Below are 24,118 nucleotides of genomic sequence, written 5' to 3' on the forward strand. Positions count from 1 at the left end.
GATATTGAAACTTCTTTGCATTATCAAAATAATATATATTTGGATTTGATTTGCTACTAGTTCAAAATTTTTGCATTTATGTTCCTAAATGAGATTATGTTATATTTTTCTGGTTTTATTTTGTTCAGTTTGTGTCAATTTTGTATCTACCCTTTAAAATGAGTTGGATAACTTTCCCCCAACTACTGAAACTATTTATGTAAGATATGGAATAGCTATTCCGTGAAACTCTAGAAAAATCAATCCATAAAACCATTTTATTGGTAATTTTTTTTATGTGTGGGGAGAAAAATTTTACCAATCAAATAACTCTCAAGGATATTGACAGGTTTTTAATTTTTTCTTGAGATAATTTTGAGAATTTAGATTTTTCTAGATAACTACCCATTTCTCTAAGTTTCAAAAATTTATTGGGATAAAATTGCTTATAATGGTCTCATGATCTTTTTAAAAACATCTCTGTTATACGTATAGTTATGGTCCTTGACACATTACTAATTTTTATTTATGACTTTCTTTCAACCATTATATATTCCCTTCCCTTCACTCTAACCCTTTCTGGTTTGGAAATTATAATTTTTATTTTTAGTCTTTTAGTAGTAAAGTACATATTCTCTCTCCCTCTCTCTCTCTCTCTCTCTCTCTCTTTTTAATGACAACTGTATAGTAATCCTTGGCCAGAAGTTCTTCAGATTGCTAGAATTATCCGTTAGCACAACTCTCCCACCATCTTCTTTGTTATTGCTGTCTGCAGCTTTAGGTTTGCTTTAAAAAATATACTAAAATGAATGACGTTAGGTTAAAATATTTTATTAAATCTATAAGCATACCTTATGAGCTTCTGGGCTCACCACTGTTTCTAACAACACTCCTTTTTGCTAGGGTCACTGGTCACGTTTTAGTGGTGCCTTCAGTGTGGGTTGGAAGATGAAAAGCAATTTTAGTTTCTATATGTCTAGAAAAGTCTTATTTCATCTTTGCTTTTAAATGACAACTTACAAGGGTATTGAATAAGACAAACTATTTGTTTGCCTCAGCCTTTGTTTCTTAGCATCTGTTGTTCCTGGTGAGTGGTTTGCTGTCAGTCTAATTATAAATCCTTTGTAGGTAATGTGTCATTTTTCCCTGGCGGCTTTTTACTCTTTTTTCCCCCCTCCCTTTGGACCTCTGGTTACAGATTTGGAGTGATCATAATCCATGGTTCATGAACACTAAGTACTATCTATCTATATCTATCTACCATCTATTTATTGTAATTTATCTATCTCTATATGTCTCTCTATACATTTATATCAGTACATTAATATTTATATAGAAATAGAGATAGAGATATATATTGATATAGACATATAGTACTTAATATCTACTATTTAATGAACCCTTAAGAAAAATTAAACTACTACCAAAAACATACATCTTTTAATGGGTTCTTTTCCTATGCCATCTTTCTATCATCTTCCCTTCCAGAAGTAATCTCTAGCATGAATTTTGTGTTTATCTTTTCTTTGTTTTAAGAAATGTTTTATCATCTATGTACCTATAATCTATCATCTATCTATCTATCTATCTATCTATCTATCTGTCTATGTATCTATGTGTCTATCTATGTATCTGTCATCTATCATCCATCATCTATCTATGCCTCTACACTACATTATTTGATCTAGCTTGATTTTGGACTTTCTAAAAAAAGGTGTCTTACCTTATAGTTCCCTGGGACTTGCTTTTTCTCACACAATGTATTAAGATTCATCCAGGTCATTGCATGTGGCTGTAGTTCTTTCATTTTCTCTGCTGTGAAATTTCCATTGCATGAATTTACACAATTTAACTTTTTCCTGTTAATTGACATTTAGGGCAGTTCCCATTTTTTTCTGTATGGGTAGTGCTGTTATGATATTTTCGTACATGTCTCTTGAGACACATATACTAACGTTTTTCTTGGACATATATTTAGGAGTGGAATTGTTGAGTTGTGAGGTAAAAGGGTGTTCAATTTCACATTATAATGCCAAACGGATTTTTAAAATAATTGTATCAATTTACACCCCCAAAACTTACACCTGGGGATGAAATTGACACATATTCTTGCCAAAACTCAATATGGTCAGATTTCTTTAATTTTTACAAATCTAATCAGTAAGAAAATGGCATCTTGTTTTGTCTTAATTTGACTTTCCTTGATGACCAATGGAGTTGGACATCTCTTCACTTTTTTATTGGCCATATGATTTCCTCTTCCTCTTCCTTTCCTCTTCTGCAGAATTCAGATAATCTTTTTTGTTGTGGTTGTTGTTAACTGAGTTGTTTGTTTCTCTATTATTGACTTGCAGAAATTTTAAAAGATAGTCTCAATTTGAATATTTTTGTTTATATGAGTGTTTTCTACCAATTTCTAGTTTGAATTTCACTTTTTAAATTTTTTTAGAAGTTTTAGTGATGTTAGTGTAGTTGAATCTACCAATATTTTCTTCTTAAAGTTGGCACTTTCAGTGTATTATTTAAGAAATCCCACCCTATCGCATAGCCTGAAAGACACTTGCCTATACTTTTTTCTAAAAGTTTTATTATGTGACCGAGCTTTTCCGTTTTCATTTCTTATTTTGTTCCAGTTTTATTAAAAAAATACTGATTCATAGGGGCGCCTGGGTGGCTCAGTCGGGTTTGAGCCCCACGTCGGGCTCTGTGCTGACATCTCAGCCTGGAGCCTGCTTCGGATTCTGTGTCTCCCTCTCTCTGCCCCTCCCCCGTTCACACTCCATCTCTGTCTCTCAAAAATAAATAAACGTTAAAAAAATATTGATTCACACATCACTGTATAAGTTTAAGGTGTACAGCATGATGGTTTGATTTACATTATAGTGAAATGTTTACTACAATTAATATCCATCGTTTCATATCGATACAATACAAAGAAAAGAAAAAAAAATCCTCTCCTTGTGATGAGAACTCTTAGGATCTATTCTCTTAACATCTTTCCTATGTATCATATGACAGTGATGTACAACATGATGGCTAACGGCTATCACATTCTCAGTACGTATTTATCTTAAGTACTGAAATTTGTACCTGGAAATTTGTACCTTTTGACCACCTTCCTCCAATTCCCCTTCCCCCAGCCTTCTGTCAGAGTAGACACGAATCTGATCTCTTTTTCCATGAGTTTGGTGTTTTCGTTTGTTTCTTTTTAGATTCCACATATAAGTGAGATCTCATAGTAATTTTCTTTCTCTGTGTCACATAGTTCACTTAGCATAATGACTTTAAGATTCATCTATGTTAGGGGTGCCTGGGTGGCTCCGTGGGTTAAGCAACTGACTTCGGCTCAGGTTGTGATCTCACGGTTCATGGGTCCCAGCCCCACATCAGGCTTTGTTATGACAGCTCAGAGCCTGGACCCTGCTTCAGATTCTGTGTCTCCCTCTCTCTCTGTTCCTCCCCTGCTTGTTCTCTGTCTCTGTTTCTCAAAAATACATGAATGTTAAAAAAAATTTTTTAAAAAGATTAATCTATGTTATTACATACGGTAAGATTTTTTTCATTTTTTATGGCTGAATAATATTACATTATACATATACCACAACTCCTTTATCCATGAACATTTGGGTTGTGTCCATGTCTTAGCTGTTGTAAACAATGCTGCTATCAACATGGCAGTGCAGATATCTTTTCAAGTTAGTGTTTCAGTTTCCTTTGGTTTCCCAGAAGTGGAATTGCTGGGTCATATGCTAGTTGTATTTTTAACTTTTTGAGGAACCTCCATGCTGTTTTCCATAATGGCTGTGACAACTTGCAATCTCCCCAACAGTGCATGAGAATTTCCTTTTCTCCATATCTAGACCACTATTTGTTATTCTTGTCTTGTTGATGGATATTTTGACATTTGTGAGGTGATATCTCACTGTGGTTTTACATTTCATTTCCCCAGTGACTAGTGATGTTGAGCATCTTTTCACATACCTGTTGGCCTTTCATATATCTTCTTTGGAAAAATATCTATTTAGATTCATTGCCCATTTTTAACTGGATTATTATTTAACTGACTTTTTTTGCTATGAGTTGTATATGTTCTTTATATATTTTGGGTATTAACCCCTTATCTATGATTTGCAAAATTTTTTTTCTGATTCCTTAGGTTGTATTTTCATTTTGTTGGTGGTTTCTTTTGTTGTGCAGAAGCTTTTACGTTTGATGGAGACCCTCTCGTTTATTTTTTATTTTGTTGCTTGTGCTTTAGGAGTGATTTTCTTTTCATAACTACTTTTTAAAAAATTGTTTCTTACATTTATTAATTTTTGAGAGACAAAGAGAGACAGAGCACAAGTGGGGGAGGGGCGGAGAGAGAAGGAGACACAGAATCCAAAGCAGGCTCCAGGCTCTGGGCTGTCAGCACAGAGCCCAACATGGGGCTCAAACCCACAAACCATGAGATCATTACCTGAGCTGAAGTCGGAGACGCTGAACCGACTGAGCCACCCAGGCACCCCATTTTCATAACTACTTTTTAATGGAAGCTGAGAATCCTCAATCTATTACCCATTTTTCAACAGCTCTGTCTGTATATTTTAGAGAATACATTTTTTTTACATTTTTTTACATTTTTTTACATTTTTTTACATTTTTTTACATTTCATAATCTTGTTCTTATTTGTGGGTGCTAATCCTTCATTTATATCTTTGAAGACCCTAAACATACTTATTGTAAAGTCTATTTCAGATTGTTCTGGTACTTTGTTTCTATCTGCAGTACATTCATATTCTGGTTGTTGGCTTTATCGTTTTCCTCCCTATCTTTTGTTTTTTTTAGAATTTATATTTTTAGGCTCATTTTGAATGGGTAGCTTTTTTTCTCTTTTCCTCTTTTTCTTTGAGCTTACTCTCCATTTAGTAGTCTTGAATTAACTGTCCCTAGCCCTCCCCCCACCCAAAACCATGTTTATATTGTTGCTCCAGCTTTCAAGCTCTGCAGTTAAATTTGGGATGTCATAGCTTCAGCCTGCTTGATTTTTTTCTTGATATTAAGGCTGTCTGCTTTCTCTTACTAGCCCTGGCCCCCAAAAAACTTGGCAATACAATAACATTTAGGAAGACTGAAAATCAACCCCAAGGTATCTTTTAGTCTATATTTTCACTAATTGTTAAAAACAAGAATGAGATAGTATCTCTTGTCTTGTCCTACTTTAGTTAAGGAATTTATCATGTAAATTCCTCCTTCTTTTTTCTTTTTGGTTTTGCTGGTATGATTTGGGATTTTAAATCAGGATTATTGTTCTCAATTTGTTATATTAAATAGCCATCTTCTCTGTTAAACTGGAAATGCTCCAGTTTAAGGAATAGGCACACTTCTGGTTTTCTCACATCCATAACATGGAGCGCTGGTGAGCATAAAGAAGATGAAGATATTTGAGGGTACTCCCAGTTTTCTTCTACCCAAATTGCAATAAATGAAAAATTAAAGTAGCATAACTAAAATAGGTCCTTTTTGCAGGTCTTTCTAAGAGTTATCTTTTTTTTCAGCGCAGCTTTTGGCTTGTCCCATCATTATAAGTAGCTTACCCAATAAGGGTTGGAAATACACATGAGAATGTGAAAGTATTTAATAAAAGGTATTTGTAGGTACTGGAAACACAGCAAAACCATAGGCTGGATAGCCTATGTTATCATGGAATTTATAGTCTAGTTAAACAAGCTCATGAATCATCCATAGGTCCTCTTCAAGTTCACCTTCAACACATTTCATTCTGTCTTACGTCTCCACAGCTTCTGTCAAGGACACTTATGGCCTCCATGTTGCCAAATCCAAAGGACTCCACTGTAGTTAACTTCTTGGCAACATTCAAAGAAATTGACTATCTTCCTTAAATCAATTTTCCCTCTTAATTTTGATGAGACAAAACTCCTGGTTTTCCTTCTATTTTTTTCTGGCTGCTCCTCTATAATTTTGCTGATAAATATTGGAGTTCTCAAGGCTTACTCCGGAGCTTCCATTTCTATCAACGCTCTCTCCTTATGAAAACTTACCCAGTTCCATAGCTCTAAATAATGTATAAAATGAGGAGTCTCAAAATTAATCATCAGCTTTAAATTTTCTTCTAAGCTCCAAACTCACAGGTTTAATGCATATTTGATATTACTACACGATGTGTAATAGACAACTCAAGCCATCAGTTGTCGCCCACTAAACTGTTCCTTCCCCATTACTCCCTTATCTCAGTAAATGATTTTACCAGCCATTTGCTAAGTTAACTAACAGCCTAGGAATCCTTCATCACTTCTTATCCCAAATATCCAATCCATTGCATTACCCACAAAATGTATCTTGGGTCCGTGTACTTTTCTCCATTCTCATTACCACCACTGAAATATAAGCCAGCATCATCTCCTGTCCAGACCACAGCACTGGTCTGCATGCTTTCATGCCTGTCTTACTCCAGTCTCTTCTTCACGTGGCAGACAAAGTGATCTTTTTATAATATAAATCATATCATGTTATTTCCCTGCTTAAAGCCCCTCATGACTTCCCAGTGCCTTTAGAAAAAGTCCAAATCCTCTTAATATGGATTATTTCAACAACCTTATTCTTTTCTCCCCCAATTCCTTTCAACTGTTCAAAAATAGCAGATTTTGTTCCACCTTAAATCCTTTGTATCTGCTCTTCACTCTGCCTGGGAGGTTCTTTCTCTGGCTTTTTACAAAGTCTTGACTCAACTACACCATCATCAAAGAAGTTTTTGTCTGAAGGGTGCCTGGATGGCTCAGTTGGTTAAATGTCTGACTCTCAGTTTCAGCTCAGGTCATGATCTCACGGTTCATGATTTCGAGCCCTGCATCAGGCTCTGCACTGACAGTTCAGAGCCTGCTTGGGATTCTCTCTCTGTTTCTCTCTGCCCCCTCCTGTGCTCAGTCTCTCTTTCTCAAAATAAATAAATAAACTTAAAAAAATAAGTTTTTCTCTGATCACACTCCCCTGGATTATTTAATTCAATTAATGTTTTCCCTTTTCCCTTCACAATGTTATATGAAATTATCATTTTGTTTTTTAGTTTATTATCTATTTCTACCAATTAGAATGTAAATTTAGTAAGGGAAGAGATTTTTGTCTTGTTCACTGATGTATTCTCACAATCTAGAACTAGGGCGACAGTATAATTTATTTCGACTGTGACACTGGTTTTTGTGTTAAAATAGTAAGATGTATGGAAAACAAAGACAGCAGTTGTAAACAGGGATTACCCCAGGCAAACTGTGATGCATAGTCAATCTGCTGAGAGCATTATCTGACACCTACTTGGTCCTCAACAATGAACTTTTTCAAAAAAATTACAGAATCACATAGTGCTAAGTGAAAGAAGTTGATGTGAAAATGCTTAATATGAAATCATGCAATTTATGTGAAATTCTAGAAAAGACAAAACTATAGAGATGGTAAACAGACACATCAGTGGTTGCTAGGGACTTGGAGGAGGGAGAGGGTTGAATAGGTGAAGCACAGTGGATTCTTTAGGACAGTGACCCTACCCTATGTGATATTGTAGTGGTGAATACATGACACCCTACATTTGTTAAAACCCATAGAACTTTGCAGTGCAATCCATGAACCTTAATAAGTGCAGGATAGAATATGGGCTATGACAAAAGACTTTAATTGTACCACAAGTGTATAAAATAACCTCAACGAAAGAAGTGTGTCTGTGTGTGGGGAGTGATGCTGACCTACGTACCTTTAGAAGTGGATGGAGACTGTGAGAGTAAACCATAAAGAACTGTACAGAAACGCTGTGCTCTCTTTGCTAAAGTTGTTTCCCACAGGGTATGGGTTAATAGTTCTGAAACCACTATACATGTATACTGGAAGCGAATAACGGATTAAATGGATGCAGTTGTTGTGAGCCAGGTTCTCACTGTTGGAATGGAAGGTGCAGAGAAGCAAGGAGGGAAAGACTATCTGAATGATCCATATGGTACTGAATTAGAGTTGGAGGCATCAGTACAATTTCAGGTTTAATTTAATATGGATATTGATGAATAGATAGATAGATAGATAGATAGATAGATAGATACATGTATGTACAAGAGTTAGCATACATATATTTCCTTGATCTGCCATCAATGAGCATATTCAGCAGGCAGATCATGGTTTCCAATATCTTCCCCAATAAGAGAAATCACAGCTTTTGGGAAAAATGGCTGACTCTAGACCTGAGGCCGGGAATATATATATAATATGAGCTTCTGGTAGTGCCAGAAAATAATGAAGTGCTCACAGACACACAGACAGAAAGATGAGGGTATGTCAAAGGAACACAGCAGCCAACCTGAAAGAGCGCTCTTGGGCCCAAACTCGAACACTTTGAGCAAGAAAATGAGTCTGAGAAACTGCAACAGTCCAGAGGAACCTAAGAAAACATACTGATCAAATGTAATGTGGTATCCCAGATGGGACCCTGGCACAGAAAAAGACGTTAAGTGAAAAATGAAGGAACTCTGAATAAGATTTGGAAATACATAGAATACTCTAAGAATACAAAAATGAATAGTTGACTTAGTCTGGCGATGTGGGGAGGGGAAGGCATCTTCAGCAAAACTATGTATAAACTAAAGCCTCAAAGATGAGTAAAAGCCAGTACAAGCGTGGGTTCTAAGTTGGGAACAAACTGAAGAATGTTCTGGGCAAAGATAAGCTTGTGGGATGACCCACAGGTAGAAAAAAGCATGTAACATTGAAGAAAAGTAAACAAGTCTAATATCTTATGTTCATCAACCTGTTCTTCTCCAGAATAGTTCTTGAAGAGGCTATGATTAGTCCCAATTTACACATGAGGAAATGGAGGTCACGTTCCCAGAGACATATGGCTGACTAAAGCAGAATTGGGAGCTCAGCCCATCCGACTCTAAAACCTATATCCTTTTCTCTCACACTACTTTCCATTTTCCTAAGAATTGTATCAAAGTAGGCCGTGGTCAGCCAGTTCTCACTTCTGAAAATGAGCAAAACTGAGCCTGCAAGGAGTTAACAAACAGATCAGCAGGGATTCTGGGAACAGTTGGCCAGAGCACCATTGGTTCTCACTGACTTGCTCTCACAAGAAGCATTCTCTTACTTGCCAGGAACCAGAGCCCTCTGAATCCAGAGGTCAAATTCCAACCTGTGAACCCAAGGGGAATTATGTATCATGAAAATATGGCCTGGGAGCTGGAACCAAAAGAAAAAAAAAAAGCCTGTTATAGAAATGAGAATTATAGCAGTGGAAGGAGGGATGTGGTTGGAGACAGGCTGTCCTTGGGTTGGGGAGAAGTGGACAAGGTGAAGAATTTAGTCTCATCTTGGAAGGTGCCATCAAGAAGAGTCAAGAGTCAGGCCATCATTGTTAATTTAAAGGATTCTGTCCCAGCTGCTCCTTCTGGCCCCTTTCCTCCTCCTCCATAGCTAACACTTTAGTAAGCTGTTTAAAACAACAGCAACAACAACAACAAAGAAACAAAAACAGGAAGAACTATCCAAACCTAGCACCCACCTGAAAAATCACATTGATGTCCACACGGGCCAAGCCCAGGAACAAAGCGACATTTGGCGGAGGAGGGTAGGAAGAGGGATACCTTAGACAGAAAAACTCAAGCACTGGAGTGAAGCATTACGGCACTGGTAGCAAAAGGAGTGATACAGAAGTTTTTTAAATGCCAAAAGGAAAGCCAAAAATAATTTTAGAACACCCAGAACAATGTCAAAAAAGCACTCAGAAGAGGTTGACTATTAGGGAAACTTGTTACAATGAATCATTAGATCAACTGCTTTTAACCTAAAGTTCTGGGGATACTTTTACAGTGGAAAGGGATGGCAAGTATAATGCTATTATTATTGGCCAAAAGAATGTGGGCCTGGGAAGGAGGGCAGAGAAAGGCAGGTACCCTTGTTAGGCCCTCTGTCACAGTTCCCAGGCGAAGCCCTTAAGTGAGTAACCCCCAGGTTCAACAGTATGTTGTATCTTGGGTGCCCTTGAGCCCTCCTAGTTGGGCCCCAGATCTGATCTGTCTTGGGTCCCGCCCACCTAGAGGATGGCCTTTCCAAAGGCTGACCTGTTGTTTGTGTGGTCGTTTGAGAGATGGCCAGAATTTTCTCTAGGGTGTATTCTACTATAGGGATCCAGGTTTGGGGCACGCCTCGTACCTCCTAATTACTTAACTAGAGAAACTCAATTTTACCACACAGATGGAGTCAGGCATGTTTTTCTCTTTCCAAGCAAGTTTGAATCAAAGGGAGGTGTGGTAGAGATTCAGAACTTTGAAGCTGGAAGCAATTGACATTTGGATCCTGGAGGAGGAAGGGGAAGTTTTTGTGGTTCGTGTTTACATTGGCTCAGATAACAGGGCTCAAACAGTTGCGGTATCATCACGCCCTCTGCATCAGCTGCACAGAGCTGGCTAAGTGGAGTCCTAGGGACATTCTTCACCAGCTGACCTTTGTCCTGGCTGTTTCTAACACAAGCACCATTAGCTGCCTTGTAGCTTGGGATATTAAATGTCGGAGAGTGGGGGGTAGGGTGGGAGTTCACCAGGTCAGCCTTCTGCTCTGACTCTGAGTATAGCTTAGTGCTGATCATTTGCCAAGAAGTTCTGTACAAGAAGACTCGAAATTACTAACACAGGATGGGGCTGCTTGGGGACAAACATATAAGATATGTATATTAAGTACTACAAATTCTTTACAAAACAAAACAAAACAAAACAAAACACCCAGAAGGTAACACTTTTGGCTCAATACTGCTGACTTCATGTACTTACTCACTGAGGCCAGCTGTGTGCTGATGCCATTTTGATCCTAACACTGGATACACTTAATGCTGGAACTCATCTTTGAAAACGGTCTTAGGGGACTTGTTACATTCCTTTATATATTATCAATGGTGAGTCTTCATTCTTGGAGGATGTATTTGATTTGAAGAAAGAGCCAAAAGTCATTATGACCTCATTATGGTAGGTAATTTGGCAGAGAATTATTGTTTTTGGTGAAAATAATTATAAAACCTTTCTTCCCCCTCTCTAGCATCATCTCTCCGACTGACATCATAGAGTCTAAGATTTTTAGTTTTGGAAAGATTAGGAGAAATAATGTAAGGCATTCCAAAAGAACTTCACGTTGAATGGTATTTGGACAATCTAAACTCAGCTCTGAATTTGGAGTATCAATATCATCTATTCAGGGACTATTAAAAAAGAATGGTATTTCAAGCCAATACAATTAGTAATACTAATATTTGTGCAATGCTTCTAACTTTTCAGAGGGCCTCTGGAACCCATATTTAGTGGTTGCCAAGTTACAATGAGGCAATATTTGATTGCAGCAGCAATTTTTAACCCCTTCAAGTATAGCTAAAGAGAGGGGCTTAAACTAATATTTGAAATACTTGGTGCCCTGATTGGGTGAGAACTGGTGAAGAAAATCTTGATTATTTTTTAATATATTTTCATATTTTATGGTGAAATGCTTAGGAATCTGCGCTCAGGAACCAGCTTGCCTGCATTCAAATCTTATGTCCATTGCTTACTTGGCTCAAATTAGCATCTTGGAACCTCAGTTTACTTCTCTGCAAAATGAGAATAATAATAGCACCCACCTCAGAAATTTTTTGATTATCAAATGAATTTAAGGTATACATATTTCACACAGTAAAGCGCTCAATGAATCTTAATCGTAACTACTATTAGTATAATTATTTCCCAAACCACAGTATAAAATAGGCAGAGCAGGTATTCTGAATTTCAATTTTATTTAATTGGCACAATAATCGTGACTGTGAGACATGAAAATGCCCAAAGAATAAAGTGTAAGAGCATGAAACTTCCTAAAACTCCCTGCCTACAAGATAGATTATAACAATAAGATCTGTTTTTCTTTTCTGTTATTCTATTTTTATTCTGTTATTCTAGTGAGCTCTCAGTTTTAGAACATCATAATTAAACTGGAATTTCTAAGCTCTGTTTTTATCAGTTGCTTCTTCCCTAGTCAGGGCATTTCTGAAAAGGTTTAATGAATGCCAATGTTTTAAAATTATCATAAAAGTAATGCAGAAGATGTATATCACATGTATTTTCTACCGTAGTTCATTCAGAATTGATGAAAATGGCCACACATTCCTTTCCCAGAGTACATTCTAGAAAACTTTTTAGGATTTTGGTGATGCAGATAAGTGGAAAGGTCTTCATCAATTTTTTAATCTGGAGCTTACGTAGTAGAATTGAAGTATCTGACTATACATGATATCCTCTTTTCAGCCAAAATGCCATCATACCTAAAGTAATGCCTTGTGATGAAGAACAAGTCATTTAATTATTCTGGATAACCTTTAGTCAAGTTATTCAACTGTGAAATCTAAATTTTCTCATCAGTAAAATGGGGTTAACAAAATAACATTAAACTGAGAGAGAGGATATGTGAGTGTTATGTATAAACAATCTGCCATCATTTGTATAAGTGTCTCCATGAGGGAGTTAACTGTTCTGAAAAATGACAGGTGATACCTGGCTTATTCAAGCTCTCCATAAAGACGAGCTGCTAATATTAGTATTAGTATTATTACTACTACTATGACGACCACTGCTGCCTTTCAAGATCTCATTCAGGGGCACCTGGGTGGCTTAGTTGGTTGAGTGTCAGTGTCGGTTGAATCCTTTGGCTTAGGTCACGATCCCAGGGCCACAGGATTGGGCCCCAGGCCAGGCTCTACGCTGAGTGTGGAGCCTGCTTGAGATTCTCTCTCTCTCTCTCTCTCTCTCTGCCCCCTCTCATGCTCTCTCTCTCTCTTTTTTTTTTTTTTAAATTTTTTTTTTCAACGTTTATTTTTATTTTTGGGACAGAGAGAGACAGAGCATGAACGGGGGAGGGGCAGAGAGAGAGGGAGACACAGAATGGGAAACAGGCTCCAGGCTCTGAGCCATCAGCCCAGAGCCCGACGCGGGGCTCGAACTCACGGACTGCGAGATCGTGACCTGGCTGAAGTCGGACGCTTAACCGTCTGCGCCACCCAGGCGCCCCTCTCTCTCTCTCTTTAAAGAAAAAAAAAGATCTCATTCAAATATGAGCTCACTCTCCTGCCCCAGCCCCAACACGTGATTTATTCACTAATCACAAGATGCTGTATTTTATTGTATGCACGCATAACCCAAGAGCTTAGAAGGATACATGCACACTTTAAGAAGTTCCCTTCTACTGCTCCAAATATTAGGACTTGTGCATACTTATGAATGTAACCAAGAACAGAGCCCAATGTGGGGCTCTATCTCATGAACCATGAGCTCATGACAGGAGCCGAAATCAAGAGTTGGACGCTTAACCGACTGAGCCACCCAGGCCACCCCAAAGGATTGAGTTAAATCTATAGATCGCTTTGGATAGTATTGACATCTTAATAATATTAAGTCTTTCAAATCATGAATATATGGTGTCTTTCCATTTATTTGTATCTTCTTTAATTTCTTTTATCAATGTTTTATAGTTTTCAGTATGTAAGTCTTTCTCCTCCTTGGTTATTCCTAAGTGTTTTATTCTTTCTGATTGAAAGTGGAATTATTTTCTTAATTCCCTTTTGGGATTGTTCATTGTGAGTGTTTAGATACACAGCTAATATTTGTGTGTTGATTTTGTATGCCACAATTTTGATGAATTTGTTTATTAATTCTAATAGTGTGTGTGTGTGTGTGTGTGTGTGTGTGTGTGTGTGTGTGTAATCTCTGGAAATTTTTACATATAAGATTATGTCATCCGCAAACAGAGGTAATTTTACTTCTTCCTCTTCAATCTGGATGCTTTTTATTTCTTCTTCTTATCTAATTGCTCTGGTTAGGACTTCTAGTACTATGAGAATAAAAGTGGCTAAAGTGGGCATCCTTGTCTTGTTCCTTATCTTATAGGAAAAGTGTTAGCTGTGGGCTTCTCATATATGGTCTTTATTATGTTGATACAGTTTTCTTCTACTCTCAGTTTGTTGAGTGTTTTTATCATATAGGATGTTTAATATTGTCAAATGCTTTTTCTTCATCAGCTGAGACTATTATGTTATTTTGTCTTTCATTCTGTTAATTTGGTTGGTATATTGCATTGATTGATTTTCATTTGTTGAACCATCCTTGCATTCCAGGATAAAAAGCCCCCTAGGTCATCACTATGATCCTTTTAATGTGCTGTTGAATTCTTTTTTCTAGGATTTTGTTTAGGATTTATGTGTCACTATTCATCAGGGCTATTGGTCTATAATTTTATTGTAGTGCCTAGCTTCAGTATCAGAGTAATGCCAGCCTCATGAAATGAATTTGGATGTTGTTACTTCCTCTTCAACCTTTTTGATGAATTTAAAGACGATTACTTTAGTTCTTCTTTTAATGCTTAGTAGAATTCACTAATGAAGCCACCTGGTCGTGGGGTAGCAGTTTTTTGATTAGCAAGTTTTTTGATTACTGATTCAATTTTCTTACTCATTATTGGTCTGTTTAGATTTGGGGGGGGGTGCTGAGGGGCTGCTCTCCTTTTATTATTGACAGAGGTTTCTCTAAAGGGAGTGTAACACCCCTCCCCTGTGGGACCACTGTCCAACCTGTGCATCCTCCCTTCAAGTAGCCTCTCAGAAGAAGAGCCCCTGCATCTGCCTGCCGATGCCTTGTCGATCATAGAGGACGTTGAACTTGTTCACAAACTGGTTCATGGTGTTGCACATTTTGCTGATGGTGCCAAGGTAGGCCACGAGCCCGACGTCATTACATTGATCATAAAAGTCTGTCTTGAACTTGTCTGTGCTGAACACTGGGAGGCAGTGACACAGAGCATAGGCCTCCCGCAGGATTTCTTGATTAAAGGGGACCTCCCCTGCTTCAGAGGCCTTAATGTATTCCCAGATGAGCTTGACCCGGCTGTGCAGCATCTTAATGGCACTGTGTTGCTCTATCAGGTGTTCAGCCACAGTGGAGTTCTCCCCACGGCCTGTGGCTGTCATTTGGGCTACGTGGTTTACACCGATGCGTTCAGCTTCCTCTGTGGCCAGAGTGTAGGTCAGCTCAGCAAACAACATTGTGGCCTCTCCATTGATTATATCGATGACAGACTCAAAAACACTGTTGGGAAGATGTGTGTGCCTGGTCATAGGGTTCAACTTAAGAAAGAGAGGGCTCTCGATGATCTCGCACGCCTGCTTCTGGACGTGGATGTCAGAGGGGTCAGGCGGCCCCCCGGGGGTATACCAACCCAGAAGCTCCAGCTCCTTGAACACCTGTTTGAACTGCTCCTCCTTGGTGTAGTAACACTCCTTGTCAATGATAATCTTCTCTTCCACGGCGTGGGACAGCAGCTCAAAGGAGTTCATCACCTTGATATTTCGGCCCTCCTGTTTCCCGATCAGAGCCCCAATCACCTGCATAGGCCGCCCCTCCCGGGAGCGCATACGAATCCAATGGTCTGAAATGTTGAGAATGACAAGGGGATGAAGAGGACTGAGATGCTCCCTGTCACGCCGGAGGCCATCACGCTGGGGACTACTGCTGCATCCACCTCCATCCCGCTGTTCCCTCCGGTCCCGTTCGCCGCCGCCGCCATTTTCCCCGCGCCCGCCAGCCTCGGCCCCGGTCTGTTTAGATTTTCTAATTCTTCATGATTCAATCTAGATAGGTTGTATATTTCTAGGAACTTGCCCATTTCATCAAGGTGATCCCATTTATTGTCATACAACTGTTTTATGGTAGTCTCATAACCCCTTTTATTTCTGTAAAACTGGCTGTAATGTCCATTAGTCATCATATTTTTATATTTACCCTATCCAATGCCTGCCCAAGTTGGGATACTTGGTAGCCATTTAAAAAGAGAATGTAAAAGAGAAAATCACCGGACCCTTCGAACCATGTGGACAACCTATCATGGGTAACTTCACTGAGAAGGGATAGACTTGGAGAAGGAGGCCACCACCAGGAGGTCTTCAGGTCAGAACTTGGGCTAGCAGGAAAGGGCTCCCAGGGCTGGCCCTGAGTGCGGGGTGATGACTCTCTGTGAGATGTGGCAGAGTCTTCAGGCAGGGTGTGGATCAGGGAGACAAAGTGGTCTGGCCCATCATGGAGCCCAGGACCTGCAGAGTGAACTTGACTTGACCATGAGTGCCAGTGGATCTAGCATGCTTCCTGAGCCCAGCTTGGGCAGTTCTTTTCACACAGCTACAGAGATGACTAAAGGTATTGTGTAGTAATCCACATGGGAGGTTGTCTGGCAGGGGCAAAATCTGTCTATCACTGTGTTCTTGGAGAAGTAGAGTCCAGGCGAGGAATCTCTTAGTGATCTTTCTTCGGACAGGGTGGGGCACTCTGACTTCTTGCCCTTTCATAGTTGTGACCAGGAAGAGCTATAGAGAACCACACATAGTACCTAAATGTTGAGAAGGCATGGCCAGCTTTGTCTCACGGTTGGTCTTCCTCCAGCAGCTTTGAGCCTCCTCTCACAAAAGCAATTCTGTAATCTGAGGGAGCATGCCTTATTCCCTGCTATGGACAGCCAGAGTAGGCAGGCTGTTGTTTTTATGTAAAGGGCTATTCTACTTGCCCAGCACGATTTGAGACACTGATTTGCAGTTCTTCCCTTCCCATCAACCCCGACCCCACCAAGAATCTCTCCTTACCACCTACGTTAGCTCACTTTTGCACATTCCCCACATCTAGTGCAGTGCTTGGTGCTTAGCAGGTGTTTGACAGATAGGTGCTGGATTCCTTCTATTACTGTAGTCTTTCCACAGTGCCCTACTTGAGGGAAGATGGAGAAGGGGCACATTCTCTGCTGCGATCATAGAGACCGAAGGGAAATGTGTGTGTCAATGAGTCTTTCTTCTATTTCCTTCTTCTCATTTTTATTCAACTACCCAGAGACCAGCATTCTCATTTGAGGTGTTTTGAGAAGCAAGCAAACACAGCAGATGACAGGCAATGCTAGCTAACAAATTTTTTCCCCTTCAAAGCAGGTTAGTAGGTTCAAATAAAATACACTGAAGAGGCATTACATGAAAACAAAACGGAAACTGTGAAGTGCAAGCTGATATTTTTAGAAGTTTGTATAATGACAGGTCAGATTCCTGAGGATTAGCCAAAGTGGCAAATCTAACACCACTTATTCAAAAAGGGGTAAAAGATATAGCAGGCAATTATACTTTAGCAGCAGTTGCAGGGGGAAATCAACTCTTCTTGAACTTACTGAGGGGACAGCTTGAAAAGTGTAATTTGAATATAGATAGCCAACTAGAAGGTTTCTATGAGGAGGGGGTTGGGAAGCTGGAGGAAAGGGAAGAGGAAAGGAAGGGGGTTGCCAGGAGTTCATTATTTTCATATTTTAAAGCCCTGCACAGTTTGAAAGGATGATTGCCAGAGGGGACCAGGAAAATTAGTGGTTGTTTGATTCAGGATCAATTTTCAAATCTGCCCAGTTTATAATTGTGCACCTCTCCCTGTCATCACTCATGTGATTCAGGCTCCAGATGTTCAGGGTTGAAATGTCCCCAGGGCTCACCACCTCCTTGGTATGCCTCCGGGCCTCTCTGTCTTCCCCCACCAAACAGTTTTCCCCTGGACTTATTTATTGATATCTGGAATGCCTGCATAGGGACTTAGAAATAAGAAGTGAAAAAGAAACACTTAAAACACGGGGCTCAGGCTTAATGTGTATCACCTTTGCAAGGAGTGACATAGATTAAACCCACACTCAGACATGAAGGGCCAGGATCCTGCTCTTTTCCAAGAGCAGATCTTTGTGAGGACAGAGTTCTGAGATTCCCAGGAATGAGAAAGATGAAGGAGGGGCTGGATCACAGAAGACAAATTTGGATAACCTGACAGTTTTAATTAGAACTCACCTGCGTTTGCTGTTTATCATTCCTGACTTTAAAGATAACGGGAGAACTTCAGAACTGGAAAGAATCTTTAAGATCATCTGGCACAGCCTTACTCAAACTGGGTTCAGCAGACTCTTGGGATCCACAAACATATTCTTAGTCTACAAGTTTTTTTATGAGATTTAAAATTTGTCTTCTCACTCTGATGGTGATATAAATATATTATCAGAGTATCAAAGGCATCTGAATGCAGATCCAGAGTTATGTGATCCTAGGACAGTGTTTATGGTTTTTTTGGAGGGGAGGGCACTACCCAAAGGGAACTTATACTTGGGCTTGTCCAGCTGGAAGCAAGTTGGTAGGTCCTAATATCACAACGACAGCTACCAGCCTCTGTTCTCTGTATACTCACACTGAATTCTTTACCAGCAATAAACACAAGCCTTATTTGCCAAAGATAATTTACAATTAAGAGACATTTTCATAGACTATGATTTTTGTCCCTAAAGTTTTTTTTTTAATAAATTAAGACTTTGATTTGACATCATGGAAATGACATACTATAACAGATGGCTAATGAAAAAGAACAGAGTCAGGTTTAATAGATGAATTATGCATTTCATAAAGTTAAGATGAAATACTATCATGGCACACTGTCTGAATGAAAGTTTCCAGTAATTTTAAGAGAAGAAAGTGATATGAGAAGTTTGTCATCACATAACACACAGAAATATAAACATATCAATCAATCCCCAAAGTAACTGAGTTGTAGCCTTCATCACTCTGTTCATGTTGGGGATAACAATTTAGTTTCTGCCAAACAGCATTACTTATTATCTTAAATTAATGACTTTTATTGTCTTTTGGGTTTTGTTTCTACTCACTTTGCGAATATGCCTTTGTAGTTATTTAATACTTATAAAAAGTGATGCTGAATTTTATATTTGTACAAAACATATAAAAATATATTAACATTGGATGTTTACAAATTTTTTCTCCCCCACGACAAGGAGTCTGAATATAACTTATCCTTGAGTAACACTAATCTGGTTCTTTGTTCTTATTTAAAAAAGTGACCTTTCAGTATTATGGGTATGTCTCAGTGTTGGAACCTCCACAGTCTTTCCAAAGAAAACTCAACCATCCTCTCCACCTATATATAGGTTATTCTATATTCCGCCCGGTGTTGATTGCTTTTTCCCTATTCCTACGTTTGCTTCTTTCACTCCCCCAGATTCCCTCAGTGTTCCTACATCAACCATAGCAAACTTCTGCTCATGTTTCAAGACCAGCTTATTGAAGGCTGCTCTTCTGAAAGCTGTTTTGTCCAACACCATCAAGCAGTTTTCCAAATCTCAGTGGATACTGACTGGGTGTCCCACAAACTTCACCCAATTCTCCCACTACCTACCTGGAGATAGCATCAGATCCCACAGGTTAAGGGCTCAGCCCGAAAAGGCTGCCCCCACTTCAGACACCATCACAGATCCAGGTTGTCACCTGACTGACTGGCTATAAATCACAGGTTTCCATGACCCTCTTTTCAGGCTGGATTAATTTGCTATCATGGCTCAGAGAACTCAGGAAATCAGTTTACTTACTAGATTATTGATTTATTATAAAAGATATTAAAGTATCTGAATCAGTTGTCAGATGAACAGATATATAGGGTGATGTTTAGAAGAGCCCCCAACACAGGGGTTTCTGTCCCCCCCACCGTGGAGTTTAAAGTGTGCCACCCTCCCAGCACATGGACATGCTCTGATTCACCAACCTGGAAGTTCTTTAAACCTGTCTTTTTTTTTTTTTTAAATGCCCATTTCATTACATAGGCATGATTGATTAAACGTTTGGCCATTGGTGATTGAACTCAAACTCCAGCCCCTTTCCTCTGTTTGGAGGTTAGGGATGGGGCTGAAAGGTCCAGCTCTTTAATCATAGTTCCACTGGGAACCAACTCCATCCTTAGTGCCTTTCCAAAAGTCACCTCATTAACATACTCAAGTATGGTTCAAAGAAGTTTGTTATAAATAACAGGACACTCCTTTCACCTTTATGGCTCTGGAGCTATTTTAAGAATCAAGGACAAAAGACCAAGTACTACAACAAAAGATGCTCACATTTCTCTTATCACTTAGGAAATTCCTAGGGTTTTAGGAGCTCTGACTCAGAAACTGGATGAAGACCAAATATATATTTCTTACTATAAATCACAATATCACAGAAGCCTTCCTTCTTTTCCCGGTGTGGTGAGTGGCTCTCTCTGTGTTTGCCACAGCTTTCAGTTTCTATGTCTCATGCCACACCCTTCATGAGACATTGAACATATCTACTTACTCTCTAAACTTCTGACTTGCGCTCACCTTGAGGAGCCTAGCCTTACTCATCCACGATTCTAGTCTGTGGCTCATTGTCAATTTTTAATAAAAGTCTATTAAGTAAGTTAGACCTCTCTATATTAAAACAATACATCCTAATGAAACTGATCATCACCCCATGAGGCACAACCTCTAATGTCACCCTTGCAAGATTTTTAGGAGACATTACCTGCTAGATTTATTTTTTACCAAATTAGAGCATGAGAAGAATAAGACAGAAACAGAGGAAAATTTTGCCAGCAAGACATTAGAATCCCTGGAATTTATACGCAGAGGTGGGCAGGAGGCTATCTCCAGGGTCAGCTTTTGACCTTCCCATTTATGTTTGAGGAAGAAGGGTTGGAAGTTAATTCTTGCTTGAATCTGGCCTTGTGATTGGTTGCAAATGGAAAGACTTCTCGTCTCTGCAGGAAATGATGCCATCACATTGAGAAGCTGTTTTTTGGACTGGCAAATGGAAAATGTTCTTAATGAAAACACAGAATAATCACTCTGAGTGTGGGGAAGAAGCACTGGGAGGAAAAAGGAGAAAGAATACATATTAAATAGATGTGCCTACCAGCATACTGATGAGGAAAGGGATTTAGAGGTTATTGTAGGAAAAAAAAAAAACCTCTTCATGTTATTATCCTAATGCCTTTCTGTAGCTTAAAAAGTGAATATACAGAATGTGTCACAGTGGAAGGAAAATGCCAATCAGTGGTCTCTAAAATAGAGATATGGTGGTCACTTTCTAGAGCTATTATAGAAACTGTCACCCAGTCCAACCCCCAAATTCACTTTCACTTGTCAGACTATTTGTCCAAAGCTTTGTTTGGAAAATATGGTCACCAAGTTATCAGACATATATTGTAATAATCATAGTGGCTCATGTTTACTAAGTCCTGACATATGTTCTAAGCGCTTTATAAGTATTAATTCCTTTTTCCCATTTTACTCAGGAAATGGAGTCACCAAGCAGGTAAGAAATTTGGCCAAGGTCACATAACTAGTGCGTTGCTCAGCCTAACTTCAGAGCTCCAGCTGCCTAGCATTATGACAGTCTGCCTTCATAGCAGAAAAACATGGGCTTTCGAGTCATGCCAGTCTCCCCACAAATCCTGAGCATTGGGCCTTGGCACAGGACAAGTTATTTAATGTTTATCAGCCTCCATTTTATCCTATGCAAAATGGGAATGATGATATTTAACTCATAGGGTTTTGTGTGGATTAAATAAGCTGATATACATAGAGTTCTTGGTACAGTACAGAGTAGATAATTTCCCTGCACCTACATTCTCCTTGCCTTAGGAATCTTTATAAGACAGGGCTTTAAGGTTTTTGGAGTGAGACATGACGTGTTGAGGCTGGCTTTATGGGATGGTGTCACCAAGAAGGTATACCCCATCGGGTTGAGGTGCCAGTGAGGTCATGGACAGGTGCACGAGGATGCTCAGAATCAGAGACTGACAGAATTGTTCCTCTGTCCTTGTATGTTCTCTTCAAGGGGGATATGGCTTAGGAGAATCAGCAAGATGAAATTTAAAATTAAATTGCTTCCGCTAATCCTGTGTGCTTTCTGCAAACTGAGTAAAATACCCCCAGACGTGCACAAATGTGACTACCATGGTATTGGTGATTAGCTCATGTCATTTGCTCAAATGGAGCTGAAGTCCTGATATTCTTGGGGGAGGGTAGAGATGTATGATACAGAGGCAGGGGATGAAGCAGCACTGGAAACAATAAAAAAAACTTCATGTTGGTGGGGGCTCACATCCTCAGTCCAAACCACTCACATTGGACAATGAAGCGGATTCTAACCAACGGGGAAATTCTTGAAATCCTTTCTACTGCCCTAAAAATGCCCGTCTACAAACCGGGAGTCTTCTCCATCAATATTTAAGCCAGAGTGAAGAACTACCATCAGGTGGCACCAAACCACAGCCCGCACAGGAAGGATTTGGATTGCATAGCCAGACCACTGGAATGCTTCCAGAATTTCAAGCTGGTCACATGTGCAAAGTCCACCTGGTCATTTCATTAACCTTGGACAAATGAGAGATGACACTTTTGCACAACCGAAGTTTGGGGACATCACACACCATGTTATTGTGGGTTTTCTCATGTACGCTGACCACCTACTATTTGGGGACATATGTTAAGTGCTTGGGATTCAGAAGCAAAAAAATCTAGCCCCACCTTCTGGGAGCTGATGGTTCAGTGTGGAGATGGTCGAACAGTCAAGCAATCACACCATGATGTGACAAGCGCCACCACAGTGGAAAGCAAGGAATGCTTTGGGACTGCAGAGGAGACACAGGAAGGACATCTGAACCATTTTCCTGAGGCAGAACCGGAGGATGAGAAGGGAATTCCAGGCAGAGAGAGCAGCTTGTACATCGACCTAAAGGAGTCATGGTTTGTTCCCAAAAGTCAAGAAGAAGAACATGAGAATGAGGTATGAGGCATGAAGGACCCCAGCTTCCATGATAAGGAGCTTGAGCTTTTTGCTGTGTATTAATAATCCCTAGCCTTTTCTGGGATGCAGACTATAGTGAGCTTTCTGGTCCCTTTTCTCTGGAAAGAAAAGCTATAGTGACACACACATACACATGACTCTTACATTTGACATTCAACTTCAGGGACAGTTTGGGGCCCTCTGGCACACACTTATTTATGGACTCCTACTTAAGACATCCCACCTAGAAGTAGTAGAGATGAGTAGAAATCAGATTTTGGGTTGAGCAGGAATGTGTCCATCAAATAACTAGAAACAGAAGATGGATTGGAAGATGTACAGCCTGAAGACGAGGAAGATGGGACCACAGTTGGGAGCCTGTAGTCACGGATTAGACAAAACAATAGTTTTGTGCAATCTCCTCCATCTCCAAAACTTTTGTTGGGTGGTGGATAAGGCACAGAACCCAATCACTGGACTCAGAGCATTTTCTGCTCCACCCCATTCTTTCTCAGGAAGGCGCCAATGATCTTGAACTCAGCTGTGAGGGAAGGCAAGGGGAGGATAATAAAAGAAGCTGTAATCTACAGGTGATATCGCCAGCCCCTAGGGTACAGATTGCCTAGGCTAGTACCCCAGAAGTTCATCTCTGAGAACATGCCCCTGGAGTGTGTCGTCTGCTTCTAACAACCACAGTGGTATCTCACTAGGAGACCAGGAAGCCTCTGGGTAGCAAGACATCATTGCTTCTTCTGTGTACTGGGGAGATGGGCAGCCATGCAGAGAGGGAAAAGTGCTTTCCTTTAGCAGTGAGATAAGGATGTGGAGATGTGAACTTAATCCCGACTCTTCCTGGGAGAACCTGGCAAGTGTCTCTGGACTCCTATTTCTACATCTAAGGGAGTAACAATAAAAGTGCTAACATGCTCTGGGAGGAGTGACAAGGAGAAGCATTTTGTAAACTCTGCAGGAAGGTGATGCAACAGTGGCGGATGGCAGGTTCACTGGAGGACACAGCAGAATTATAGCCATCCTTGCTTTCTGGCCGACTTTTGATTTCCGCCATCACTAAAGGCCCTCCCAGAAGTAAGGGAGCCCTGCCTCCCTTTCTTGTTGCCTTCTGCAACTGTCTTGCCATGTGACAGCAATATGGTGGAAACCGGAGAAAAGAAAGTGTCCTGAAGCAGTGGGAAGCTTGGAGTGTTGAGCGAGCCTCACTATCTCTCTAAAATAGCTGCTTAGGGAAGCCAGGGCTGGCTCCACTGCACATGGTGTGTGTGTGTGTGTGTGTGTGTGTGTGTGTGTGTGTGTGTGTGTGTGTTTTGTTTTAAGTTTGGGTGTAATTGAATTTTCATTGATGCCAAGAGCGCCTATAGCACTTGCTGTCCCCCATAAAGTGGGCAGTAGCTGCTCAGAATGGCTTGGTTTCCTTGAAGTCACGTTGTGGCAGACTGAGACCC

The 24,118-nt window shown here is 39.8% G+C and overlaps 1 protein-coding gene across 1 annotated transcript; it reads right to left on the reverse strand.

The window, feature by feature from the left end:
- Nucleotides 1-14,612: 14,612 nt before the first annotated feature.
- LOC124521217 (COP9 signalosome complex subunit 6-like) lies at nucleotides 14,613-23,724 on the reverse strand. Its single transcript, XM_047092325.1, is given in 3 exon segments — nucleotides 14,613-15,472; nucleotides 15,475-15,608; nucleotides 23,582-23,724. Coding segments are annotated over 3 exon segments (1,137 nt in total).
- Between the last annotated feature and the right edge of the window lie 394 nt (nucleotides 23,725-24,118).

The sequence above is a fragment of the Lynx rufus genome, unplaced genomic scaffold (genome assembly GCF_022079265.1).
Source record: "Lynx rufus isolate CCGP_SWC_20201006 ecotype Redwood Valley unplaced genomic scaffold, mLynRuf1.p SCAF_3, whole genome shotgun sequence".
Classification (NCBI taxonomy): Eukaryota; Metazoa; Chordata; class Mammalia; order Carnivora; family Felidae; genus Lynx; species Lynx rufus.